The 26,487-nt window shown below is 45.8% G+C and overlaps 1 protein-coding gene across 1 annotated transcript in view; it reads right to left on the reverse strand.

The window, feature by feature from the left end:
* Nucleotides 1-22,993, reverse strand: part of tgm2a (transglutaminase 2, C polypeptide A) — a 46,498-nt gene extending 23,505 nt beyond the window's left edge. Inside the window, exons 1-6 of the mRNA XM_052031272.1 lie at nt 22,827-22,993; nt 22,349-22,528; nt 11,796-12,035; nt 10,393-10,511; nt 6,086-6,214; nt 2,106-2,283 (exon numbers count right to left, since the gene is read on the reverse strand). Of these exons, the coding sequence (XP_051887232.1) occupies nt 2,106-2,283; nt 6,086-6,214; nt 10,393-10,511; nt 11,796-12,035; nt 22,349-22,528; nt 22,827-22,836 (856 nt within the window). The 5' untranslated portion in view covers nt 22,837-22,993. The remainder of the gene's footprint in view (nt 1-2,105; nt 2,284-6,085; nt 6,215-10,392; nt 10,512-11,795; nt 12,036-22,348; nt 22,529-22,826) is intronic.
* Nucleotides 22,994-26,487: the final 3,494 nt, after the last annotated feature.

Raw genomic sequence — 26,487 nt, forward strand, 5'->3', positions numbered from 1 at the left:
AGGAGCACCTTGAAATAAGTGAAGATCAGAAAGAGGCAGGCACAGTATTGTAGCGGTTAGCATAACGCTATTACAGCGCCAGCGACCCGGGTTCAATTCCGGCCGCTGTCTGTAAGGAGTTTGTACGTTCTCCCCGTGTCTGCGTGGGTTTCCTTTGGGTGCCCCGGTTTCCTCCCACATTCCAAAGACATACAGGTTAGGAAGTTGTGGGCATGCTATGTTGGCGCCGGAAGCGTGGCGACACTTGCGGGCTGCCCCCAGAACACTCTACACAAAAGATGCATTTCACTGTGTGTTTCGATGTACATGTGACTAATAAAGAAATCTGATTTTATCTTACCTTCTCTTATGAATGGAATTTACTTCACAGATGGTGACAGAAAAGGAGCCTACTGTGAACTTCAAACTGCCATTCAGGTTAATGGTCGGAGTATTGTGATGCAGATTGATCCCCTAACAGATCACTCACTGATGGTACATGATTCCTGAAGGCACAAACTTGTTGTCTAGGAGCAATGTCTGATTGCGCACATACTCCGGACAAGTACTGGGAACAGATGCCCTGTGTGACAGGGAAGGCAAGTTGGCGATAACTGAGGCAGACTGCAGGTCGGGGGTTGGATCAGACTACATGGGGCAGGCAGTTTCTGCTTCAACGTCATGTTCACCAGGATGGGAGAAAACAACTGAGAAACAGGCAGGTCTCTTTCCCCTCCAGATCAAATGCTGCCCCCCTGACTTGACCCAATGAAATGGAGGTCGCCCAAGCAAAACGATAGTATGAAATGAAATGGAAGGTGCCTGGGGGACACAAAGAAAGACCAGGAGATACCACGATGAGGAGGTATGGCAGGAGCAAAGGTGTGCCAGTCCAAATATGGCAGAAAGCATTCCGTGGGCAGGTAAGACGGGCACGTGCAAACCATTGCGGAACTTGGGGAAGCAGCAACAGAAGCTGCAGAGACCAGAAGGAGTGACCCAAAGGTCCAAAACAGCAGACTGTGTTGACCATGGTTGAAATCCTGCAATGGGATCAAATGTTTCAGGTCAAAACCCTGCATCAGGACCTGGTGCAGGGTTTTGACCCAAATTGTCAACAATTCCTCTCCCCCCACAGATGCTGCTCGACCCACTGAGTTCCTCCAGCAGATTGCTTGTTGCTCCAGATTCCAGCGTCTGCAGCCCCTTGTGTCTCCTGGTCTAAAATTTAGTTTTTAAAAAAAATTTCTTTCTTTTAAAAGGGGAGTAGTGTGGTATATGTTTATTGGTTTGTGGCTCATGTATATTTAACTGCCACGCTACTGCTACTTTAAGGAACTGTCATCTGGTTGGCATTACACCTTGGGTACCATGCTTCAGTTTAGTTAAGAGTCAACTGCTACAGTAAAGAGATGTTGTTCCTTGATATTGCTCATCTAACATTATGCATATTCCACAGTTCAGTACAAGAACTCAGATGGACCTTACTGCCAATGGCAGAGGGCGCTGCGAGAGTCTGTGTTGTTAGAACTGAGACATGTGAATGTAGAATCTGTAGTTTAAGGTGTAGAAAGTCCAATACTTGACACTTGGAATGGATTCAGATTCTAAGTACTCGCTGGAGCCTATTGCTGAAAAGGAAGAGTTTATGATTGTGCTGCTCTAGTTGAAGATTACCACAAACCGGTAGATTATGATGGAAAACTCCATAAAGAATTTGTATCACTGAAGTTCCAGCTTTTCACGAAAGAGGTTGAAATGGAATTATAAAAATGTGTGAAACCACAGCAGAGATCATGAGGTGTGGGCATCTCATTGGCATGGAGTCACAACAGGCTTTGCAGTTCCATGCTAGTCCCAGATGTTAATTTTCATCTATTACAGTATTTGCTAGTATTTTGTAATCAAGCCCCATGGTGCAGAGGTTACATACCTGTCCATACCTGTACAAGCTCCATGGTGCAGAGGTTACATACCTGTACAGGTACGTACCTGTACAAGCCCCATGATGCAGAGTGTTACATACCTGTACAGGTATGTACCTGTACGAGCCCCATGATGCAGAGTGTTACATACCTGTACAGGTATGTACCTGTACGAGCCCCATGATGCAGAGTGTTACATACCTGTACAGGCCACAGCAGCAAACACCCAACACTGGCCATAGAGGACAGGCTGACATCCGGAGTTGCTCCATCGACGAAGGATGGAAATGCTTCCAATCCACGTTGTTGGAGCTGTTCCATGTGAATAGTTACCATCCCACCTTCCCTGCAGTATCCCCCTGTCGTCATTGCAATTCACCTGTAATGGAGGGAGTAATTGTACGTCATTGCAGAGTTACTCAAACTCAGGTAATAAACATTGTGTTAAGGATGGGAGGTGTATCATTCAAGACTACACAAGGCCGATATCCCTCCATTCTCTGCACATCCATGTGCCTATCTAAGAGCCTTTTAAACACCTCTACTGTACCTGCCTCCACCACCACCCCAGGCAGCACATTCCAGGCACCCACCACTCTCTGTGGAAAAACTTGCCCCACACACCTCCTTTGAACTTACCCCCTCTCACCTTAAATGCACGCCCTCTGGTATTGGACATTTCAACCTGGGGAAAAGGTACTGGCTGCCTACTCTATCTATGCCCCTCATAACCTTATAAACTCCAATCAGGTCTCCCCTCAGCCTCCGCCGCTCCAAAAGAACCCAAGTTCGTCCAACCTCTCCTTATAGCACATGCCCTCTAATACAGGCAGCATCCTGGTGAACCATTTCACCCCTCCTGTGTCATCTTCCTCCCTCCCCACCCCTGATCTTCCACCTCTGACCTGATAGACTAGGGAAAGAAAGCATTCAAGAATGACGGTACTGGGTCACACGCCCAATGTTATTTCAGCTCTGGTCTTATTGGGGAGGGACTGAGATTGGTATCACCTCCAAGCTCAGACCAGGAGGATGAGAGTAAAATTAGACCATTAATGGAGAAACAAGCCATTCCCGAGAAAGAAGATTGGAGCTGATACTTGTTACTTGAACAAGAGAGGCAATGAATATAAAACCATGTCTTAATTAAATATAATGTCACCTAACATACTCCTTTGGTGGGATGAGGATTTCATGGTGAAGAAGCAAAACTGAATTCTGCAGCATTTTCCTGCTGTGTACGAAACCCTGACTGACTGCACATCTTGGCAATCGCTTCTTCCAATCAATCAGCTGGTCTCATGTTATGCTTTGCCTTACTTTGAAACAAAATACACAGGCAGGCTTTCAATCACAAGTGGCAGTCACGGCAGTAGCAGGCAAGGAGAAGAACTGCCAATCCATGTCATTAATCCATATACTGACGAGGGATATTGGATTAATATGTTGGTTTTAAACAGAGAGTTAATGAGCAACTTGACAGGCCTAGTTGGCAGGGCTGCTGTCTCACGGCTTCAGGGACTGGGTTCAATCCTGATCTCTGGTGCTTTGTGGAGTTTGCATGTTCTCCACATGACCTGGAGAGGGTCCAGAGGAGATTCACAATGAGGATCCCAGGAATGAAAGACTTAATGTATGAGGAGTGTTTGATGGCTCTGGGCCTGTACTCGATGGAGTTCAGTAGGATGAGGGGGGATCTCATTGAAACCAACCGAATACTGAAAGGCCTGGATAGGATGGACGTGGAGAGGATGCTTCCATCAGTGGGAGAGTCTAGGACCAGAGGGCACAGCCTCAGAATAAAGGGACGTCCCTTTAAAACTGAGATGAAGAGGAATTTCTTCAGCCAGAGGGCGGTGAATCTGTGGAATTTGTTGCCACAGACGGCTGTGGAGGCCAAGTCATTGGGTGTTTTGAAGACAGAGATTGGTAGGTTCATGACTGGTAAGGAGGTTAAGGGTTATGGGGAGAAGGCAGGAGAATGGGGTTGAAAAAAAATCAGGCATCATTGAACAGTGGACTGAATGGCCTAATTCTGCTCATATTTCTTATTATGGTGACCGTGTGGGTTTATCGTGGGTGTCATGGTTTCTACCCACATCCCAAAGAGATGCAGGCTGGTCGGTTTATTGACCACTGTAGATATCCTCCCAGTTTAGTATCTGGGGGGAATGTGAGGAGAATAAAATGTGTGCAGGATGGATATAAATAGGTGCTCGATGGTTGGTGTGGTGTTGGTCGGCTGAAGGACTGTTGCCGTGCTGAGTCGCTCCATGACTTGCAGAATGAGTGAATGTTATTTCAAACTTTATGGTTTAGAATAGGCCTGTTAATGGGCAACAATGTTAATTGGGATGTCTTAGTGATTATTCTGGAGTTGTGAAATGATGGAGAGCAGATATTAATTAAAATGAGAACCCGTCTTCAGGAAATAAAACCTGTTCACAATTTAACTTCAACTGATACGTTAAGGCCATTGAAACCAAACAGTGGGTGTGGGACATTCTGATTCTGTCCCATTGAAACGACACAGGGGAAGACAACAGATGAATGTTCATGTTAATTGGTGCTCCTTGAAACCTTCAGGGTGAGACCAGGGAAGGTATTAAGTGGCCATCTCCTGTATTAACGCATCAGTGAAGGTGTATCCCTGCCACTTAATGCACAGTTCAGGACAGGTCTGTTTTGTCACTTGATATTCTGGCCAGTTGTACATTCAGGGACCATCCCTCAACACTGTAATAACAGAGGGATATTCTGGGTGTCTGGAGTTTGTGCTCAGAAACTCTCAGACCAGCCACCAGTATTGAACTTTCAAGGGGGTTCTGCTGGTTGGGACGTGCTCCCATGGTAAATATGTAATTCTGCACAGTTACCTGTCTACATTCAAAGTGTGAAAGTTAAGTAGGTGATTATAGCCATTGAATGAGTAGTTAATCGTTTATTGTTGTTTTTGTGTTCAAAAAGTATACAATGTTGTGTCGGGAGAGGAGAACTGGATTCTCCCCAGAAGATCTGCTGTGTGAATAAAGACTTTTATACCTCCAGTTTCAGTGTCCCTCTGGTGATTCAGTCAGTCACAACAGAATGATTCACTTTGCTGTAAAACCCTCTGGCCTCACGTGCAGTGGGAGGACAAAAGCCTTACGATGTGATAAGTCTTTCCTCCAACATACTGCCACTGCTGAGTGGGCAGAGAAAAGCAGGTAGATCACAGGTTCAATGGGGGGTGGGGGGGGGAGGTGGGGAGGTGATGTTGGGATAGTGAGGGAGGGGGGTAGTGTGGCAGATCATGCCAATGTGTAGCATTCTAACCAATGTGTTAATCACCCAACTGCATTCCATGTCTGACTGCTTGTGACTTTCACCCAAACCTGAACAGGGGCTCACCTACAATCATGGACCCTCACCATACGGGGAGGAGGTACAGGAGCCTGAAGACCCACACTCAATGATTCTGGAACAGCTTCTTCCCCTCCGCCATCAGATTTCTGAACGGTCCATGAACCCATCAACACTACCTCGTTATTCCTTTTTGTTGCACTATTTATTTACTTCTGCAATTTATAGATCTTTGTGCCTTGCACTGTCCTGCTGCCGCAAAACAACATATTTCACGACATATGTCAGTGATAATAAACCTGATTCTGATTAAAGTGAAAAAAAAAGTCTAAAAGCAATCAAGTTCTTGCAGGTTATGTTATTGGAAATGGTCGCCAATGAGATCAATGGGGGCTGCCACTTATTAAGTGTGGTGAAGAGTGAGATAATTCTGCACAAGCAGTGTGTCAAACTACGTCGTCCAATGCAAGGTTTGTGTGCTCTATGCGATAAAGTCTCTTCGGCAAACCGATTGCTTGGTTGGTTTCCATAACCAACCTCATCAAGTGTTACTCTCGCTCCCATTTTACTCTGAGATCTGGCAACCTTTGAAGTAATGGACCCACATCAACTCTTCTCACCGCACCTCGGTACGTGTGACAACCAATGATAATCCTTTCACAACTGTCCTTTACAGGTTTAATTATTGCAATGAAAATCTGAACATCTTACTATATTAATACAACAGGGACAATGAAAAAGTCCATCAGAATTCATCTGTGGACACTTGTAGAGAACTCTTGGTTTCCTCCCTTTGTTGTTACTAATAGCAACGGCAGATATGAGGTGTTGGTACTTACCATCGCAGTCACAAGCCTGCTGATGTAAACGGGATCGTTCCTCTTGGAGCAGTCTTCCTTTGGATTTTCCAGGTAGTTTTTGCTGTTGTCCAAGATTTTCAGGCAAATATCCAAAATCCCATCTTCAAACTGAAAGTAAGAATCAATAATAAGATACCCAGCACCTGTGGATTGTACACGGTCTGACTCATCTTCCAATGCATGAAACTGTGTTTGGTACTCCTAACAGACCCTCCACACTAATGTTGGGAATGGATGGCCTCAAACTATGTATTTCCATCTGCCATGCCCTTTCTGTGTCCCCATCAAGAGCCCATAGAGTCATCCAGCTGTGTATCATCGGCATATTTAGATATATTGCACTTGGTCCTCTCTACCAAATCATTGGTGGAGATTGTGAACAGCTGGGGTGCCAGGACTGACCCCAGCAGACCCCACTGGTCACAGCTGGGGCCCAGGACAGACTCCAGCAGACCCTACTGGTCACAGCTGGGGCCCAGGACAGACTCCAGCAGACCCCACTGGTCACAGCTGGGGCCCAGGACAGACCCCAGCAGACTCCACTGGTCACAGCTGGGGCCCAGGACAGACCCCAGCAGACTCCACTGGTCACAGCTGGGGCTCATGACAGACCCCAACAGATCCCACTGGTCACAGTTACCCAGTCTGGTGATTCCTATTTCCTACGTCCTGGCCAGTATGCAATCCTTTAGCTACTTTAAGACCACCTTCCCACCCAATTCCCATACTTCTTTCTCTCTGATAGCCTAAATGTTCTCAAACCGACCAATGAGACAGAGAATTCCAAAGGCTTACAATACCCTCCCTCAAGAAATCTCTCCTTTGGACCATGCTAAGTGGCAGGCCACTAACCCTAAGACTATATACATGCTGGGATCTGCAGGGCAAAGTTCCAGCGTTGTTCACTTTTTCTTGCTCTCCTTTCCTTATTTATCTCTCTCCACCTCCACCTCCTCCAGCCAGACCAGCCGGGTCCCAGAAGAATTCATCACCCTCCCCAGGAAGGCACCAACATCATGTTTTAGGCAGATGTTCTCAGTTCCTACCTTTCCATCCATTGCTTTCACAGCTCCTCTTTGCAATTCAAACTGAACTTCTTTTTCTCTCTAAGCTCTGATGAAGGACCCTTGACCTGAACTGTTTCTGTCTCCACAGGCCCTGCCTGACCTGCTGAGCGTTCCCAATATTTTTGTTTGTTCTCTTGTGTCTCTATTTTCTATTTTTATTTCATGTTTCCGGCATCTGTAGTTTTTTTTTAGCTTTTTGATTTCCAAAGCTTGTTCTAGATTGTTAAGTTAGAGCTAACAACCTCACAACATTTGCTGTGTCAATTTCTCTTAAAGGAGTCAATGAGGTCACCTCATATTCTTCTAAACTTGTCTTGTTCAAAGGACAAGAAATGCACCTGGGGAGACTGCACTGTACAGACCCCAACACATGTACGTCCTTAGGTGGGAGATACGGCAGATATGGTCTCACCTCAATACTACACTTCAGTTAAGACGTAATCATGCTTATTCTCCATGCCTGAGTTATAGGGAGAGTTTGGCCAGGTTAGGTCTTTATTCCTTGGAGCGACCTTATAGAGGTTTATAAAATCATGACGAGCATAGATAGGGTGGACGGTAACAGTCTTTTCATGGAATCATAGAACAGTACAGCACAATTAGGCCCTTCAGCCCACAATGTTGTGTCGACCTTTAAACCTTGCCTAAGATTATCTAACCCCTTCCTCCCACATGTCCCTCTATTTTAAATTCCTCCATATGCTTATCTAGCACTCTCTTGAATTTGACCAATGTACCTGCCTCCACCACAGCCCCAGGCAACGCATTCCACACCCCAACCACTCTCTGGGTAAAAAACCTTCCTCTGACATCTCCCTTGAACTTCCAACCCATTACTTTAAAGCCATGCCCTCTTGTATTGAGCATTGGTGCCCTGGGAAAGAGGCGCTGGCTGTCCACTCTATCTATTCCTCTCAATATTTTATATACCTCTATCATGTCTCCCCTCATCCTCCTTCTCTCCAATGAGTAAAGCCCTGGCTCCTTTAGTCTCTCCTCATAATCCATACTCTCTAAACCAGGCAGCATCCTGGTAAATCTCCTCTGCACCCTTTCCAACACCTCCACATCCTTCCTATAATGAGGTGACCAGAACAGGACACAGTACTCTAAGTGTGGTGTAACCAGAGTTTTGTAAAGCTGCATCATTACCTCGCAGCTCTTAAACTCAATCCCATGATTTATGAAAGCTAACATCCCATAAGCTTTCTTAACTACCCTATCCACCTGTGAGGCAACTTTCAGGGATCTGTGGATATAAACCCCAGATCCCTCTGCTCCTCCACACTGCCCAGAATCCTGCCATTAACCTTGTACTCCACCTTGGAGTTTGTCCTTCCAAAGTGTACCACCTCACACTTCTCTGGATTGAACTCCATCTGCCACTTCTCAGCCCAGCTCTGCATCCTATCAATATCCCTCTGCAATCTTCAATAATCCTCCACACTATCCACAACACCATCGACCTTTGTGTCATCTGCAAACTTGCCAACACACCCTTCTACCCCCTCATCCAAGTCATTAATAAAAATCACGAAAAGCAGAGGTCCCAGAACCGATCCTTGTGGGACACCACTAGTCACAGCCCTCCAATCTGAATGCACTCCCTCCACCACAACCCTCTGCTTTCTACAGGCAAGCCAGTTCTGAATCCACACGGCCAAGCTTCCCTGGATCCCATGTCCTCTCACCTTCTGAAGAAGCCTACCATGTGGAACCTTGTCAAACACCTTACTAAAATCCATGTAGACCACATCTACTGCACTACCCTCATCAATCTTCCTGGTCACCTCCTCAAAGAACCCTAACAGGCTTGTGAGACATGATCTTCCCTTCACAAAGCCATGCTGGCTGTCCCTGATCAGACCATGATTCTCTAAATGCCCATAGACTCTATCTCTAAGAATCCTTTCCAACATCCCTTCACCACTGGTCTATAATTCCCTGGACTATCCCTACTACTTTTATTGAATAAGGGGACAACATTTGCCAACCTCCAATCCTCCAGTATCATTCCCGTTGACAATGAGGACTCAAAGATCCTAACCAATGGTTCAGCAATCTCCTCCCTCACCCTGTGGAGCAGCCTGGGGAATAGTCCGTCAGGCCCTGGGGACTTATCTGTCCTAATATTTTCTAACAGCTCCAACACATCCTCTCTCTTGATATCCACATGGTCTAGAATATTAACCTTACCGACACTGTCCTCAGTGTCATCAAGGCCCCTCTCCTGGGTGAATACTGAAGAGAAGTATTCATTGAGGACCTCACCCACTTCCACAGCTTCCAGGCACATCTTCCCACCTTTGTCTCTAATCGGTCCTACCTTTACCCTTTTCCCCAGGGTAGGGGAGTCCAAAATGAGGGGGCACAGATTTAAGGTGAGAGGGGAAAGATTTAAAAGGGACCTGAGGGGCAACTGTTTCACGCAGAGGGTGGTGAGTGTATGGAACGAGCTGCCAGAGGAAGTGGGTGAGGCAGGTACAACAGCATCATTTAAGAATCACTTGGATCGGTACATGGAGGGACGGGGCTTGGAGGGATATGGGCTGAATGCAGGAAATTGGGACTAGCTGGGTGGGCACCGTGATCGGCACGGACTGGTTGGGCCAAAGGGCCTGTATCCGTGCTGTATTGCTCTGTGACTCTATGAATCAGTAACTGTTTTGCAGTAAAAGTTCAATTTCCATTTGCGTTGTTAACTGCCCACTGTGGTTGGCCATTAACATTCTACTTTTCATGAATCAGTACACCAACATCCTCCCGTACTTTAGATTTACTGGTGCTCTTTTTCTCTAATTTCCTGCCAAAATTAATAACCTGACCAATTGCACAATATACACAAGCAACCATCTTTTTTTGTCAATAGTCTGAGGCCCATGACTTGCACCCCATCACATTGCAAGGTTTTCTGCAAGTTGTTCCTTTCCAACACTAAATTTTTGATATTGAATGCGTAAATCAAATCTCCTTTTAGTCTTTTCAACAGTAGAATGTAATTGAAAACCATGAGGGAAATAAATGTCACAGTAAAGTATTGACCAATTGTTATATCATGCACATCTGCATATGTGTGTGTGTGTGTGTGTGTGTGCGTGCGTGCGTGCGTGCTTGCGTGCGTGCGTGTGTGTGTGTGTGTGTGTGTCTGTGTGTGTGTGCATCCGCTCCTTGTATTTCTTAGATGCATCCTTCACTCATACATGGTAAAACCTTCATTACCTGCCCAAAGTTCCAGGGTAACGATGAAATGTTTTTATTTGTACCGTAATACGTCAACCCCTGATCATTCAGCACATATTCCCTGCGCTGATCCTCAGAAGCTAGGAAGACAGCATCAGCTGAAATATGAATAAAACAGTGGGATTAGCCACTCCAAACACATACCCACACACTTACTTCCAGCTGAAACTGTATACCACATATGTGTTTTATTTATGTCCGAGCCCACCTCCCCTCACCCACCTCCCCCACCCCCTCCCTCACCCACCTCCCCCACCCCCTCCCTCACCCACCTCCCCTCACCCCCTCCCTCACCCACCTTCCCTCACCCCCCTTTCCTTGAGGTGATGGGGAGGAGCTCCATTCACGAACTGTTGTAGTTGGTGGGGAAGGTATTCCCACACCGGTGTCAAGGAGGCTTCCAGGACTGAGACATCACCACACTGAAGGAACAGCAAGGCAATTCCATGCCAGTACAGCTTATGACCTGTGGTGGTAAATGGTGATCCACCGTTCCTACTGCCTCGTCCTTCAGGGTGGTGAAGCTCAACACTTTGGGCATTGGTCTCAGAGGGATGAGACCAATATGAGGTACTGCATTTTGGGAGATCAAACCAGGGTAGGACTTACACAGTGAATGGTTATGGAACAGAGGGACCTTGGAACGCATGTGCATAGTTCATTGAAAGCGGCATCACAGGTAGACAGGGTGGTGAAGAAGGTGTTTGGCACGCTGGCCATCATCGGTCAGGGCACTGAGTGTAGGAGTTGGAACGTTATGTTGCAGTTATATAAGACATTGGTGAGGCCGCACTTGGAGCACTGTGTACAGTTCTGGTCACCCTGTTATAGGAAAGATGCTATTAAACTAGGAAGAGCGCAGAAAAGATTTACCAGGATGTTGCCCGGACTTGGGGGCCTGAGTTACAAGGAGAGGTTGTGAAGACTAGGACTTTATTCCCTGGAAAGTAGGAGATTGAGGGGTGACCTGATAGAGGTGTATAAGGTCATGAGGGGCGTAGACAGGGTGAAAGCACACAGTCTTTTCCCCAGGGAGGGGGAGCTATAAACAAGAGAGCATGGGTTTAAGATCAGAGGTGAGAGATTTAAAAGGGACATCAGGGGCAGGTTCTTCGCACAAAGGGTAGTGCGTATTTGGAATGAGCTGCCAGAAATAGTGGTTGCGGCGGGCACATTAGCAACGTTGAAAAGCTATCGAGATAAGTTCATGGATAGGAGAGGTTTAGAGGGCTGTGGGCCAGACGTGGGCAGATGGGACCAGCTTGCCTGGCAGCACTATATTCTCTATATCCTATACTCACTGCCCTGACTGAAGGTACGATTATTGCAGCTTGCTCTGTCTTTGAGATAATTATTTGGATACATTTCACACAAGACTGTACCTGAGCACCAGGGGTTGAAGAGGATGATGAATTCTCCCAGATGAAACTGCCTAGAATAGCCCTGTGTTGTGCACACCATCTTCAAGGAGAAGCGGCCGATTTTACTCGTGGATGGTGAACACATGGACAGGGTGAGTTGACTCCCAGCATTGTTTCCAAGGGCAGCACTCCACGAGTTTTCAGTCACTGAACTTGAAAGTTGAAACTCGACTTTTTCAGATGCCTCTGAAGCATCCAAAACTGGAATAAAAAAGATTATCGAGTTCAAAAGATGAATTGAACTCCTACCCCAAGTTATGACGTGAAAGTTCATCAATTAATTGTTCAAAATTAACAGCCAATCTAATCCATTTACCAACTAATTTACCAGCAAGTGAGACAGATGGGCTGGTTGAGTGGTGTTGCATGCCGCTGTTTCCTTACATTTGTTGTTCTACTAATACCTTCTGTTTCTTCATTTCTCTTTTCTCACTCCATATCTCAATCTGTACCCAGTTCCTTAGCTTCCATCTCTCTTCCTTCAGTAACCTAGGTGCTGGTGAATCGTCAAAGAGAATAACTCCTCCTCTCGATGTGAGAGTGGACCATTCATCTAATCAACATCTATTCAACTTGACCATTCAGTTACTGGGTGGAACATCTTGACTATGTATCTGTGAAGTTTCCTCAGGTGTGCCAGTCTAAACTTTTTCCCAATCTGTTATGTGTTGTCTCCCCATGTAGTAGCTGTTGTGTATCATATAACCTCACCTATCAGAGAAGGTGGGTTGACCCACTGTTGACGCACCAAGTTTGACTATTTTCAATGTAGAACCAATGCATTATCAGGCACTTCAGATTGAGTCGTCCAGTCAAAGGTCAGTTTTGCCTCAATGGCTGCACTCCCGTCAAATCAAAGAGTGGGTTCAAACCACATGAAGTTGTCCGGATGCAACTTAAGGGGAATGCTCCACTACATCTTGGAATTAGAACCAAGGATATCTCTGCCCTCTCAGGGAGATGTGCATAACTCAAACATACATTGTGTCAGCAACTTGCCAGCAATTTCTTGGCAATGATCCCACACTGAAATCCTTGTGGAATCTAATATTGGAGCACAAAGCTACTGAAAGTCCTTAGAGATCCGTCTGCTGAACCTGCACTGGTTTAGACCTCATGCACGATATGGAGCTCATTTGTTTGAAAGGAAAGGAATGACTGTAAGGGAGAAGGGCAGTTTACGAGTTTTGACACAATTGAGTTTACTTTAAAGTTTCTAATTATCAGAATCAGAATCAGGTTTACTATCACTGACTTATGTGTTAGGAAATGTGTTGTTCTGCGGCATTATTGAAACATGTGCAAGTGATTTAATTTTTTTTTCATGCATTTAAAGGAAATGTTTACATGATTATTGTTGTCAGGGACATTCAGAAACATTGCAGGTCAGTGGCTGCATTGACAGCCACCCAAGCCTGGGGGCATGGTCTTTCCAGTGGTCAGGTTTTTTGACTGTTTGCAAATGTGGCTTGTTCCCTTCCACCTCACCATCCCAGCCCCACATGGCACCCAAGGCCGTGCTGCTATCAGGTATGATTGGTATGTACAGGATAGGTCTGGCTGGTATCACACCAGTTGTTAGGTGAGGTACCAGTTGCACATTCTTGCTCAAACACTTGCTTCTGTCAGCAGGCACCTCTACATCTCACGGTAGCAGGAGAACAGCGGGTGCTCTGTTCCACTCAGTGACAAGGCCTTGTCCCACCAGGCACTGAGGATTTGGCCCCAGATACTTGCACTGACCATTGTGTTTCCAAGGCTCTCCCGATCACTGATACCATAAAGGAAAAGTGCTGAACGTGAGAGCTGATTTATTCATCCCTGCTCAACATCAGGTCTCCAGGATGAGGCCACCAGCGGTACATGGGTCATGGCGACACACCTACTGCCCAGCCAAGTGGGTTGAGTTCCTTCAGGCATTCTCCGAACTTGCCTGTTTCTTGAATGCAGTGGAAGGGTGGTGCTCCCGAGGTGAATCTGGCCTTTATCTTTCAAGCACGACATGCACGGAGCCGAGCAGATGATTAGGTTAATGCTGCCCTGGTGGAAGATGGAACAGTACAGCACGGGACAGGCCCTTCGGCCCACCACGTCTGTGCCGACCATGATGCCAATGTAACTAATCCCATCTTCCTGCACGTGGTCCGTATCCCTCCATTCCAGCCTGTTCATGTGTCTAAGTGCCCCTCAAACATCTGCCTTCACCACCTCCCCTGGCAGCCCGTTCTAGGCACCTACCTACCACCCTCTGTGTAAAAAAAACCTTACCTCACAAATCTCTCCAGCTCCATTTCCCCCCTCTCGCCTTAAATCTACACCCTCGCATATTCGACATTTCCAGCCTCGGAGAAAGACTCTGGCTATCCACCCGATTTATGCCTCTGGTAATTGAAAACTCTTCTTTCAGTTCACCCCTCAACCTCCGATGCCCCAGAGAAAACTGTCCAAGACCATCCAACCTCTTCTGATAGCTGATACTCTCTAATCCAGCTTTCATCCTTCAGATGGGAGAGTGAACCACAGCCATTCTATCTGCTCTGGTGGTTGGACAAGGTTTCCCAGTGAGTCCTGACCCCTCCCCGCCTGCCATCCCAGCATCTCATTCACCTCACCTAACATCCATGCAAATCGAAGCACCTCGCCCCATTGGTCAAGCCCACCTGTCACAAAGCCCCGTTCCCCAGATCACCACCAACGCCACGAGCTCTCTCCCCACCACCAACCGAACCCATGGAGAAACCAACTACCAAGTCCAAACTGCCAACCCCAAGTGCTGACCACTGTTTTGTTGACCCACCAATCCATCGAGATTACCCCCCTGCCACCCTATCTGCTCTCCGCATTAAGCAGGTCTGACCGTTTACAATGCCAAATCTTCCATCTTACCCACCTCCCTCACCTGCAGCCCACTGGACTCAGCCCCAGCTCAGGATCTACATCACCCTACATCAAGAGTAGACATAGGAAAGTCTGTTCACCAGTGCTTGGACACTTTGAACCTCTTTTAGAGGTGCAGTAGACAGAGGTGGGCCCTCAAGTGAAGCACTTGGTGGACCACCATGAAGTGTCTGGGTAATGCACCTCCTGACACACTGACTGCAAGCCCCAGGTCCAAAAGTGACCGTTTAGTGTAGGAATGCGTATCGCCTTTTGCAGGGCTGGGGTGCATGCACCATTTTAACAGAAGCATTCACCCAGCTAATACAGTAGGCATCAGAATCTTCACTCAGATGTTCAGTGCGGCATAAGGCAGGTAATCTGGGATCAGCCTTCCCAGCTTCCCACCTCCACTTCCCAGCTTCCCATCTTCAGCCTTTACAGGGCCTGCTTTATGCTGAAGCTCCAGGAGAACGCCAAAGGCTTCAGCAGGCATTTGTACACCCTGAACACATTTATTTTAATGTACTTGACTCCTTCTGCAGGCAGGTCTGAAGATTAAAACCATATAGTTAGTTAACAAAAATATTTAAAAACAAGGACTCCAGTAAAGAAACTAATGATTTTTTTAATGAAAGATGTTGTTTACACCACTGACTAAGATGTGTGAGTTTAATGCTTCAGTTTAATCACAAAGAGGATGTTTTCTTTTAACACTGCCAACACAGGAAGCTGAGGGTGTTGGTTTTGGCCTTTATTTATTTATTTTACTATTCTAACATTACACAGAATTTACAGAAGTGAAACTGGTCACTCCACCCAACTGGTGTGTGTTGGTGTTAATGTCCCACATGACAAGGGGTGACCTGATAGAGGTGCATAAGATCATGAGGGGCGAGCAGATGCTAAAAACAAGAGGACATGGGTTTAAGATCAGAGGGGGGAGATTTAAAAGGGACACCAGGGGCAGCTTCTTCACACAAAGGGTGGTGCGTATTTGGAATGAGCTGCCAGAAATAGTGGTTCAGGCGCGCACATTAGCAACATTTAAAAGCCATCTAGATAAGTCCATGGGTAGGAGAGGTTTAGAGGGCTATAGGCCAAACACGGGCAGATGGGACTAGCTCACTGGGAAACACAGTCGGCATGGACAGGTTGGGCCGAAGGGCCTTTTCCTGTGCTCTATGACTCTGTGACTCTGATATGAGACTCGTCCCTCCTCCCACTTCATCAACCTTCACCCGTACAACCTTGCTTCCTTCCGCACTTATCGCCCTTCCACTTAAGGGCATCGATATCATTCCCCACCTTCTCCACCTGGGAGCAAGTTTCCATAACTCTCCACCAGTCTCTGGGTAAAGAAGTTCCTGTTGAATTCTCTATTAATGACTTTCTTACAGTTATGGTTCCTAATTTTGGACTCACAGAATCATCTTCTCCACCACTATCCAATGAACACCTCTGTAACTTTAAGGAACATCATCAGATCATTTCACAACTTTAGTTTTCTTCCTTCGAACCAGCCTCAGCCTATTCAGATGCATCTGATGGTCACAACCTCCCTCTTCTTTGGCTCCAGATTCCAGTATCTGCAGTCTCTGATGTCTCCCAGTCATGAAGTTGTTGTTGGAGGCCTTTTTTATAGGCTCTCCAGTACCTCTTGCTTATGATTGCCTATTCACCATGATGTAGATGAACCACAAGATTGAATTAGTTCGTCACCAGTTTATGATGGTTTTGCCTGAGGTCACAATATTTTTGTGAATCCCAAATTTTGTACCGAAAACAGTGAAACACTGAGGTATTGAAAATAAATAATAAGGTGCAAATGCTGGAAATCCGAAATAAAAACAGAAAAATACTGGAAACACTCAGAAGACAGGCCATATCAGTGGAAAGAGAAACAGAGATAATGTTTCAGGTAAAAGATCCTTTGTCAGAACAGGGAAGGAGATGATAAAAAAAGTCCTTGTTACTGTGCAGAGAAGTTGTCCAGAGGCATAAATAGGACAAAGGGGATACCTGTGATTGGGAGAGGACAGATTTGCCATAAGGTTGAGCTGTTAAGGGCATCTAGTCAGATAACACACAATAATTGGGGAGAATTCCACATACGCACAGCTCTCGGTGAGAAGGGAAATCCCTCCTCACCTTAGACTTAAGTGGTCAACTCCTTTTCCTGAGACAATGCCCTCAACTCCAGACTCTCCAATGAGGTGAAACATCCTCATAGCACTCACTCTGTCAAAACTCCACGTCTGTTATGTGCTTCAGTGAGATGACCTTTCATTCTGCTGAACTTCAGAGATTACAGGCTCAGTTTAAGTAAACTTTCTTCACAGGACAACCCAAGGCATCAGACTCGTGAACTAACCCTGCGGTGAGGTAAGACAGACCTATCGTCCCATAAAGAAGACTACAGCTGTGCACAGATTACAAGAGTGACTTCACCAGGGACCTGTATAGTACTTCCTCAGTCTTGTACATTGCCCTTGCAATACAGGCCAACACTTCATTTACTCTGAACACCTACATTTAATATTCACAACAGTTAAATAATAATCTGTTCTTTTATTCTTCTGACTAAAATGCCCGCATTGTATTCTATCTGCCATCTGTTTTTCCCTCTTGCTTTACCATTTCTATCCTGTGTCTTCCTCAGAACTTGCTTTGCCTCCGACAAGTGCTCGACAGACATTGGCTGAGTATATTATATTTGGTCTTGTTGTCCTTAGATCGTGAACAGATGAGGCCCCAGCGCTGATCCCTGATGCAACCCATTAGGTGCAAGTTGCCAACATGAAAAGGACCTCCTTACTTTCAGCCTACTCACCAGTTCTCGATCTGTGCTAATGTATCACCCTCAACCTCTCAGGTGGCACTTTTTCAAGTGTCTTTTGATATTTACCCTACTAATTACATTCTCAAATAACTCAACTTAAACACAATTTCTCTTTCATAAAACTGCTGGTTCTGCCGAATCACACTATACTTTTCTAAATGCATATCTTCTATCATAATAATCAGAGTGTATATATTTTAAGATTGATACATCAGTGTAGATCAGGACATGTGAATCAGGCCAATGTATCTTTGAGGTCAATGGAAATAAAAGTTGGTGACACACAGGCGTCACAGTGATACAATGGGTAGAGCTGCCGCCTCACAGCACCAGCAACCTGGGTTCAATCCTGACCTCGGCCGCTGGCTGATTCAGTTTTTTCTCCCCGTGACTGTGTGCATTTCCTCCGGGTGCTCCGGTTTCCTCCCACATCCCCAGGATGTGTGGGATGGACAGCTGATTGGCCACTGTAAATTGCCCCTCGTGTGTGGGTGAGGGGTAGAATCTGGGGGGGGCGGAGGGAGTTAATGGGAAGGTGGGGAGAATAAAAAATTGAGATGAGTGTAACTGCGTGGCTGTTGGTTGTCATGGGCTCATGCTCCAAAAAGCCTTTCCCTGTGCAGTCTTCCTCTGTGACTTGAAGAAAATTCAGGACAGATTTAAAATGGGCTACAGATTGATTTTAAATCTCTCCTAATTTAAAACTTGCAAACAGCCAAAATCAACCCCACATTTCACAAACTAATTAGGATCATTTGTGAAGCATGCCTCTGTAATAGATAGCTGTCCCATGTCTCAATTGGAGTTGAAGTGTTATTGTTGCTTTAAGATTAAACTTATTCCAGTCTAATTTCAAGAACTGTTTTCAAGTACAAAGGTGGCTTTAACATTAAGGAAGGAGAAAGTAAACTGCACTTATTGCACTTTTCACAATCACGATTATCCCCTACACTGGTGCCCCACAAGGCTGCGTCCTCAGCCCTCTACTCTACTCCCTATACACTCAAAACTGTGTGGCCAGATTCTGCTCTAACTCCATCTACAGGTTTGCAGGTGACAACTCCGTAGTGGGCTATATCTCAAGTAACAATGAGTCAGAGTGCAGATAGAAGATAGAGAGCTTAGTGGAATGGTGTCATGACAACAACCTTTCCCTCAATGTCAGCAAAACAAGAGAGCTGGTCATTGACTTCAGGAAAGGGAGCAGTGTACATGCACCTGTCTACATCAATGGTGCTGAGGTTGAGAGTGTTGAGAGCTTCAAGTTCCTGGGTGTGAACATCACCAACAGCCTGTCCTGGTCAAATCATGTGGATGCTACAGCCAAGAAAGCTCACCAGCACCTCTACTTCCTCAGGAGGCTAAAGAAATTCAGAATATCCTCTTCAACCCTTGCAATTTTTATCGATACACCACAGAAAGCATCCTATCCAGATGTATCATGGCTTGGTATGGCAACTGCTCTGCCCGAGACCTCAAGAAACTGCAGAGAGTTGTGGACACAGCCCAGCACATCACAGAAACCAGCCTCCCATCCATGGACTCTGTCTACACTTCTCGCTGCCTCATTAAAGCAGCCAACATAATCAGAGACCCCATCCATCCCGGACATTCTCCCTTCTCCCCCCTCGCATCCGGCAGGAGATACAAAAGCCTGAAAGCACGTACCACCAGGCTCAAGGACAGCTTCTATCCCGCTGTTATAAGACTATTAAACAGTCCCCTAGTACAATAAGGTGGACTCTTGACCTCACAATCTACCTCGTTATGACCTTGCACCTTATTGTCTGCCTGCACTGCACTTCCTCTGTAGCTGTGACACATTATTCTGTATTCTGTTATTGTTTTCCCCTGGGCTACCTCACTGCACAGTGTAATGAATTGATCTGTATGGATGGCATGCAAAACAAGGTTTTCCACTGTACCTCAGTGCATGTGACAATAATAAACCAATTTACCAATCATGGGATGTTATGAAACTCCTCACATCCAGTGCATTATTTCTGAAGTACAGTTACTGTTGTCCTGCACTGTAGCTCTCTGCCTGTGTTGGATCCATTCTACTTTTGGACTCCATTGAACCTTCCCTGTATTCAGTGCTACCTTTACCATAAAAGGTTGTGGGGTGATAATGAAAAAAAGACAAATTGCAGCATCTTTTTGTTTCATTTTTAATTTTCATTTACTTACTGATCGTCTTGCAAACGTGTTATGCATGATCAGACAGACAGCATCACTGGGTCCCCTCGCAAATTCCTCTATCTGATTGTAATTGAAATAGCCAGTGAAGAAACTACTTACTCAACCTGGCACATGATACAGGGGTAAATTCTTCATGTGAGTGGTGGGGAATCGCAAACACATAGAGTCTCATACTGGGCTTCATGTGGAGCATGTCCGGAAACATAGCCGCTGAGAACAAATATTATCTTCAGAAGTCCATGTGGAAACTCTGAAGTTACCACAGTGACGTGGGGAAATGGTATCAGTAACACAGGTAAATGCTGAAATTTGCCTGCAAAATTCAGGCAATTATTTCATACTTGTTCATGATTCATTCTTCATACTATTGGCTGCGCAGGTTGACTCTGTGGTTAAGAAGGCACATGGTGTATTGTCCTTCATCAATCAGGGAATTGAATTTAGGAACCGTGAGGTATTGTTGCAGCTGTATAGGACCCTGGTCAGACCCCACTTGGAGTACTGTGCTCAGTTCTGGTCGCCTCACTGCAGGAAGGATGTGGAAGCCGTAGAAAGGGTGCAGAGGAGATTTACAAGGATGCTGCCTGGAATGCAGATCATGCCTTATAAAAACAGGTTGAGGGAACTCGGCCTTTTCTCCTTGGAGAGACGGAGGCTGAGGGGGGACCTGATAGAGGTGTATAAGGTGATGAGAGGTATTGATAGGATAGATAGTCAGAGGCTTTTCCCCAGGGCTGAATTGGTGGCCACAAGAGGACACAGGTTTAAGGTGCTGGGGAGTAGATATAGGGGAGATGTCAGGGGTAAGTTTTTTACTCAGAGAGTGGTGAGTGTGTGGAATGGGCTGCCGGAGATGGTGGTGGAAGTGAATATGATAGGGTCTTTCAAGAGACTGTTAGATCGGTATATGGAGCTGAGTAAAATAGAGGGCTATGGGTAAGCCTAGTAATTTCTAGGGTAGGGACATGTTCAGCACAGCTTTGTGGGCCGAAGGGCCTGAACAGTGCTGTAATTGTTCTATGTTCTATGTTGTTCTCTCCTTCAGAGTTTGTACTGCAGACTCGTACTTGGAAAATGATTGCTTCTCAGTGGTGTTTATGTTACAATCCCAAAATAGAGTAATATTGAAAGCTAGTGAACGTCATGACTCTTGCCACAATTACTTCAGATTAGGTAACAGCAAAATTTCCCTTCTTCATAGAAAAATGAATGTAAAAGTCATTTTAATATGCCTTGAGAGTACCAGAACACTATTTCATTATGTTGGGTACTGCTCTACAGATTATCGAACAGTTGGAGACTAGATTAAGAGTGAGTCATTGAAAATATGCAGAATTATGCATTTTACTGTGGGATCAGTTTTGATATCAAAGATAATCATTCATGAACATTCAGAAGGATAAAACTTAATTAAATATTTTTCAACGCTAAAGGTTACTTCATTAGAAAGGAAAGAGAGCACAATGACCTCAGCAACAATTCATATTTATAAGATATCACTAACTTAAAAATTGATGCAGACCCATATAAGGAGATATTAAGGCGTGTGAGCAAAAGTTTTGTCAGGAAGGGAGATTTTAAGATGTTTCTTAAAGGGGGAAAGACAGATAGAGATAAGATGTTTTTTTATTCTTTAGTCACATGTACATCGAAACACACAGTGAAATGTCTCTTTTCACGTTACTCAGAATGTGCTGGGGGCAGCCCGCAAGTGTCACCACACTTCCAGCACCAACATAGCACGCCCACAACTTCCTAACCCGTACGTCTTTGGAATTTGGGAGGAAACCGGAGCACCCAGAGGAAACCCACACAGTCACGGGGAGAACATACAAACTCCTTACAGGCAGCAGCGGGAGTTGAACCCCAGTCGCTGGCACTGTAATAGCATTACGCTAACCGCTACACTACTGTGCTTGCTTTGAGGCAGAGAGGTTTAGGGAGAAAATCCCTGAGTTTAGACTCAACAATGAGTTAAAGCCAGCAATGGTGAAGGGTTTCAATTCTGAGATCCTATAAGGAATCCAAATGACTGATTTCCCAGGTGGATAGTGGGTTGGAGCAGATTACCAGGATGGGGGCAAGACCACAGAGCTACTTGAAACTGATTTATTACCAATGTCCTGACCAATTTTTACCCCTTGATCAAGGTGACAATATAGAAACTACTTTGTTCACTGCTGCCAGTGTGAACTGGCTGTACTCACACCGGCTGGTCAGTCAGCATCTGTTGTCAGAGAGAAAGAGTTAACACTCCTTGATCAGAATCTAATGGGACTTGACCATAGCTCATCAGCTTGAAGTGCTGATCCAGTTTCCCCCTCTGTGGACACTGCTTGACCTGCTGACTATTTGCTACATATTCTGTTTTTACCTCAGTAAGATGCACAGCCTGAGCATCATCGCCCTGTGAGGACTTGTTGTATGGAAATTGGTCTCTGTGTTTCCATGGTTACAATACTGATTGCTTCATACTGTAAAATGCTTTGGGATGTCTGCTGAAAGGCGCTATATAAATGCAAGTACTTTCTCCAATCCCTGGCCTTACCCCTACATTACACATCGTACCTGAGCCCATCGCTTCTCTCTTTACCTGTTTCCACGATGAAGGAGATCTGGTCATGTTGTGGTTGGTAGCCTCTGGAGGTGAACTTCACAGTGATGGTGAAACGAGCGCCCCGTCTCAGAACCAGCCGCCTGAAGCCAAAATCGGCCGTGTTGTGCGCCGTGTTATTGAGCTGACACTGCAGATCTGTGCTTGCCACTTCCAGCGCTGTGAAAAAAGGCAGTTAAAAGCATGTTGTAGAAAAAAGTAAAAATCCGTTAAAGCGCACTTCTCAACTTCTGCAAATCACAAAATGATTAGTTATTCCCTTCGAACAGAAACACAGCAATTACCAGCAAAGTATCCTGAAATATATGGAACCATCCAAATATTTCCAAAAGTTCAACAAGTTTTCTCCTTACTTTTCAAAGCCTTAATAACTTATCGTGTTATCTTTAAGTGAGAAGTATTTGCCCGCGGGCTGTTAGTTTGCTGCTGGAACACCCGGAGTCGGAGTTGCACCCACCTTGTGCCATCTCTTCTTCAGGCTGCCCCACGCCGACTGCCCTCTGCTCCGATTCTGCGCTCACCGTCAACGTTGCAAACTTTTATAGTCAAATCTGCCTGCCCAGCCCCAAATTCCCGTCAATGGGACGGGGCGTAACGGAGAACCCAGGCTGTGAGACAGAGAACAACATCTGAAATCTCCCTCTGGTGGCAGAGCCGCCCCCCTCCTGCCCGGGAGGTACGTGACGATTTGGGTGGACGTCCCGGGCACAATTCTCTGCCTTCGTATTTCCACCTTCAAAGCAGTAAAACGTACCAAGGGGACTCATGGAGGGGCCGATTAAATATGATTCCTGACGGGTTTGGCAGAATGTTTCCCCCGGGATGAGGAGCCTACTTCAGAGTAAGGACTAGGATGAGGAGAATTTTTTCTCCATTGGAAGGATGGTGAATCTTTGGAGTTCTCTACTGCAGAAGGCGTTGTTTGTTCTTTGAAAGCAGATTTGGACAGGTTTCTGCTCACGAAGGGGATCAAGGGAGACGGGGGTCATGCTGACAGCGTCAAAGTCCAGCACAGATGAGTGATGGCATAGATTCACAGAGCAATACAGCATGGATACAGGCCCTTCGGCCCAACCAGTCCATGCTGACCACAGTGCCCACCCAGCTAGTCCCAATTTCCTGCGTTCGGCCCATATCCCTCCAAGCCCCGCCCCTCCATGTACCGATCCAAGGGTTTCTTAAATGACCCTGTTGCACCTGCCTCACCCACTTCCTCTGGCAGCTCGTTCCACACACTCACCACCCTCTGCGTGGAAAAAGTTGCCCCTCAGGCCCCTTTTAAATCTTTCCCCTCTCACCCTAAACCTGTGCCCCCCTAGTTTTGGACTCCCCTACCCTGGGGAAAAGACTGTTACCGTCCACCTTATCTCTGCCCCTCATAATTTTAAACATTTCTACAAGGTGGCCCCTCATTCTCCTACACTCCAAGGAATAAAGACCTAGCCTGGCCAACCTCTCCCTATAACTCAGGCCCTCGACTCCTGGCAACATCCTTGTAAATCTTCTCTGCGCTCTTTCCAGTTTCACCACGTCTTTCCCATTCCAGGGTGACCAGAACTGTCCACAGTTTCAGGGGCTGGACAGACCATTCCTGGTCCTATTTCTAATCTCATTGGGCCACGTGTGGAAATATTAGGCCAGATGACAAAAAGATTGGTTAAAGTGGTAGGTTTAAGAAGTCACTAAAAGGAAGAAAGGTACAAGAAGCAGGCAGCTTTAGGGAGGGAATTCTGGAGCTAAGAGCTTTGGTAGCTAATGGCGTGGTTGGCAGTGTTGGATCAATTAATGTTGAAGATGTTCAAGAGTCCAGAGCTGGAGTAAAAGAAGATGGGGACGGGGGACTATTGTTCCTTGGCACTGCTCTGCTGTTCAGCAAGATCCTTTGCCTCAGATGTAGCTTCCCACTTGCTGCCCACCTCCCTTACTGTTGAAGAATTGATCACTCTCTGCTTTCAATAGGTGTCAGCTGTAAGGTTAGACTGGAGAATATGTGGCTATTCCCACTGGGGCACAGAAGGTTGAGAGGAGATCTTGGTGATGCATCACGGCTTGGTACGGCAACTGCTCTGCCCGAGACCTCAAGAAACTGCAGAGGGTTGTGGACACAGCCCAGCACATCATAGAAACCAGCCTCCCCTCCATGGACTCTGTCCATACTTCTCGCTGCCTCAGTAAAGCAGCCAACATAATTAGAGACCCCATCCATCCCAGACATTCTCCCTTCTGCCCCCTCGCATCGGGCAGAAGATACAAAAGCCTGAAAGCACGTACCACCAGGCTCAAGGACAGCTTCTATCCCGCTGTTATAAGACTATTGAATGATCCCTAGTGTGATAAGATGGACTCTTGACCTCACGGTCTACCTTGTGACTTTTCACCTTATTGTCTGCCTGCACTGCACTTTGTCTGTAACTGTGACACTTTACTCTGCATTCTGTATTGTTTTACCCGGTACTACATCAACGCACTGTGTAATGAAATGATCTGTACAAGTGGTATGCAAGACAAGTTTTTCACTGTCCCTCAGTACAAGTGACAATAATAAACCAACTCCAAAGGGTTTTGGCAAGTCTAGAAAAGGATGAGAAAACAAGTTCCTATCAGCAGATTGCTCGGGAGCCAGGAGACAGCCTTTGAAGGGAAAAGACATCTGGGGGCTTTGTGAAGAAAAGTTTTTTTTACACAGAGAGTAGTAATAATTTGAAACTAGGAGCAACACGCAAAACACCAGAGAACTCAATGGGTCAGGCAGCATCTGTGGAGGGAAGTGGACAGTCGATGTTTCGGGTCGAGGCCCTTCATCAGGACTGGGAAGACAGAGGGGAGATAGCCGGTGTAACAAGGTGGGGGGAAGGGGTGGAGCAAGAGCTGGGGGGTGATGGGTGGATCCCGGTGAATTTCAGTGATTTGAAACTCACTGCCTGTAGAGATATTGAAAACAGAATCAATAGCACAGTTCATCAATGAGATCGGCACTTGGGGAGAATAATTTGCAAGTCGTCGGGGAAGGGACAGGGGATGGTACCGAATAGGTTATTCAACAGAGGGCCAGTGTGGACTGGATGGGCCAAATTACCTACTTTTGTGTCATAACAATTCTGTAACTGCTTAAATTCTGTTTCTTGTGAGAACCTGTGCATCTCAGGAAGAAGTGGAGCTTGCCAGGACTGAGGAGGGAGTTGGTGCAGAGAACTGTATGTTGTAATCCTATTGTTAGCAATGCCCTTGAGTGAATGAGTGCACAGGTAAAAAATTGTTGAATCAGAACTGTTGTTTTCAATAAATATTTCAATCATGATAATTTGCAAAGAAATTTCATTGAATTTGTCAATCACAGCTTTATAAATACATGTTAACTCTGATGAATCATAGTTTGATTTCCTTCCCCTTTATGGAATTTTGGATTTCTTTCCCCGGACTAGCAACTGTTATTGAAACTGATTTGAATTTTATTGACTTAGACTTTGTTCTTGCATCAGTTATGTTGTAACCTAATCAAGTCAAGATGACCACAGTTGGGTCCCAAAGAAGGGTCCTGACCCAAAACGTTGACCATCTGCTTTTCTCCACGGATGCTGCCTGACCTGCTGAGTTCCTCCAGCATCATCGTGTTTTTCATCACAGCTGGCACTTTAGTTTTTTAGTTTGTTCAATCAAGTTGTGGATTGAGTATGTAGAAAGGATTGAACACTGTTTCACTTCAAATAACACTGGAGATGGGAAGAGAAGTTAACGTTTCTCCTGTATGTTGGTGCCAAGATGTACACATTGACACGGGTGTCCAGTCCTGGTGTTCAAAAATGTAAGTTTAATAGCCAGATAGACACAGACCAACACAGAAAGTAGGAGCAGGGGTGCACCTTTCAATCCTTTCAGCCGACTCCCCCATTCATGTTTGTGGCTGATCTCCTGTCCCAAAACCATAATCCCACTCATCTCCCAAGCCCCTGTGATGCCCTGTGTGTCTAGAAATCTACCTATATCCTTCTGAAACTTGACACATTCAGAAACCTGACCTCTACAACAGAAGCCAAAACTGCTGCTCTCCAAGCTGTCATCTATAATCGCATTGGAGATACTGGATTAATTCTTAGCATAGCTTGACTGGCTATAAATCT

Source organism: Pristis pectinata, chromosome 16 (genome assembly GCF_009764475.1).
Source record: "Pristis pectinata isolate sPriPec2 chromosome 16, sPriPec2.1.pri, whole genome shotgun sequence".
Lineage (NCBI taxonomy): Eukaryota > Metazoa > Chordata > Chondrichthyes > Rhinopristiformes > Pristidae > Pristis > Pristis pectinata.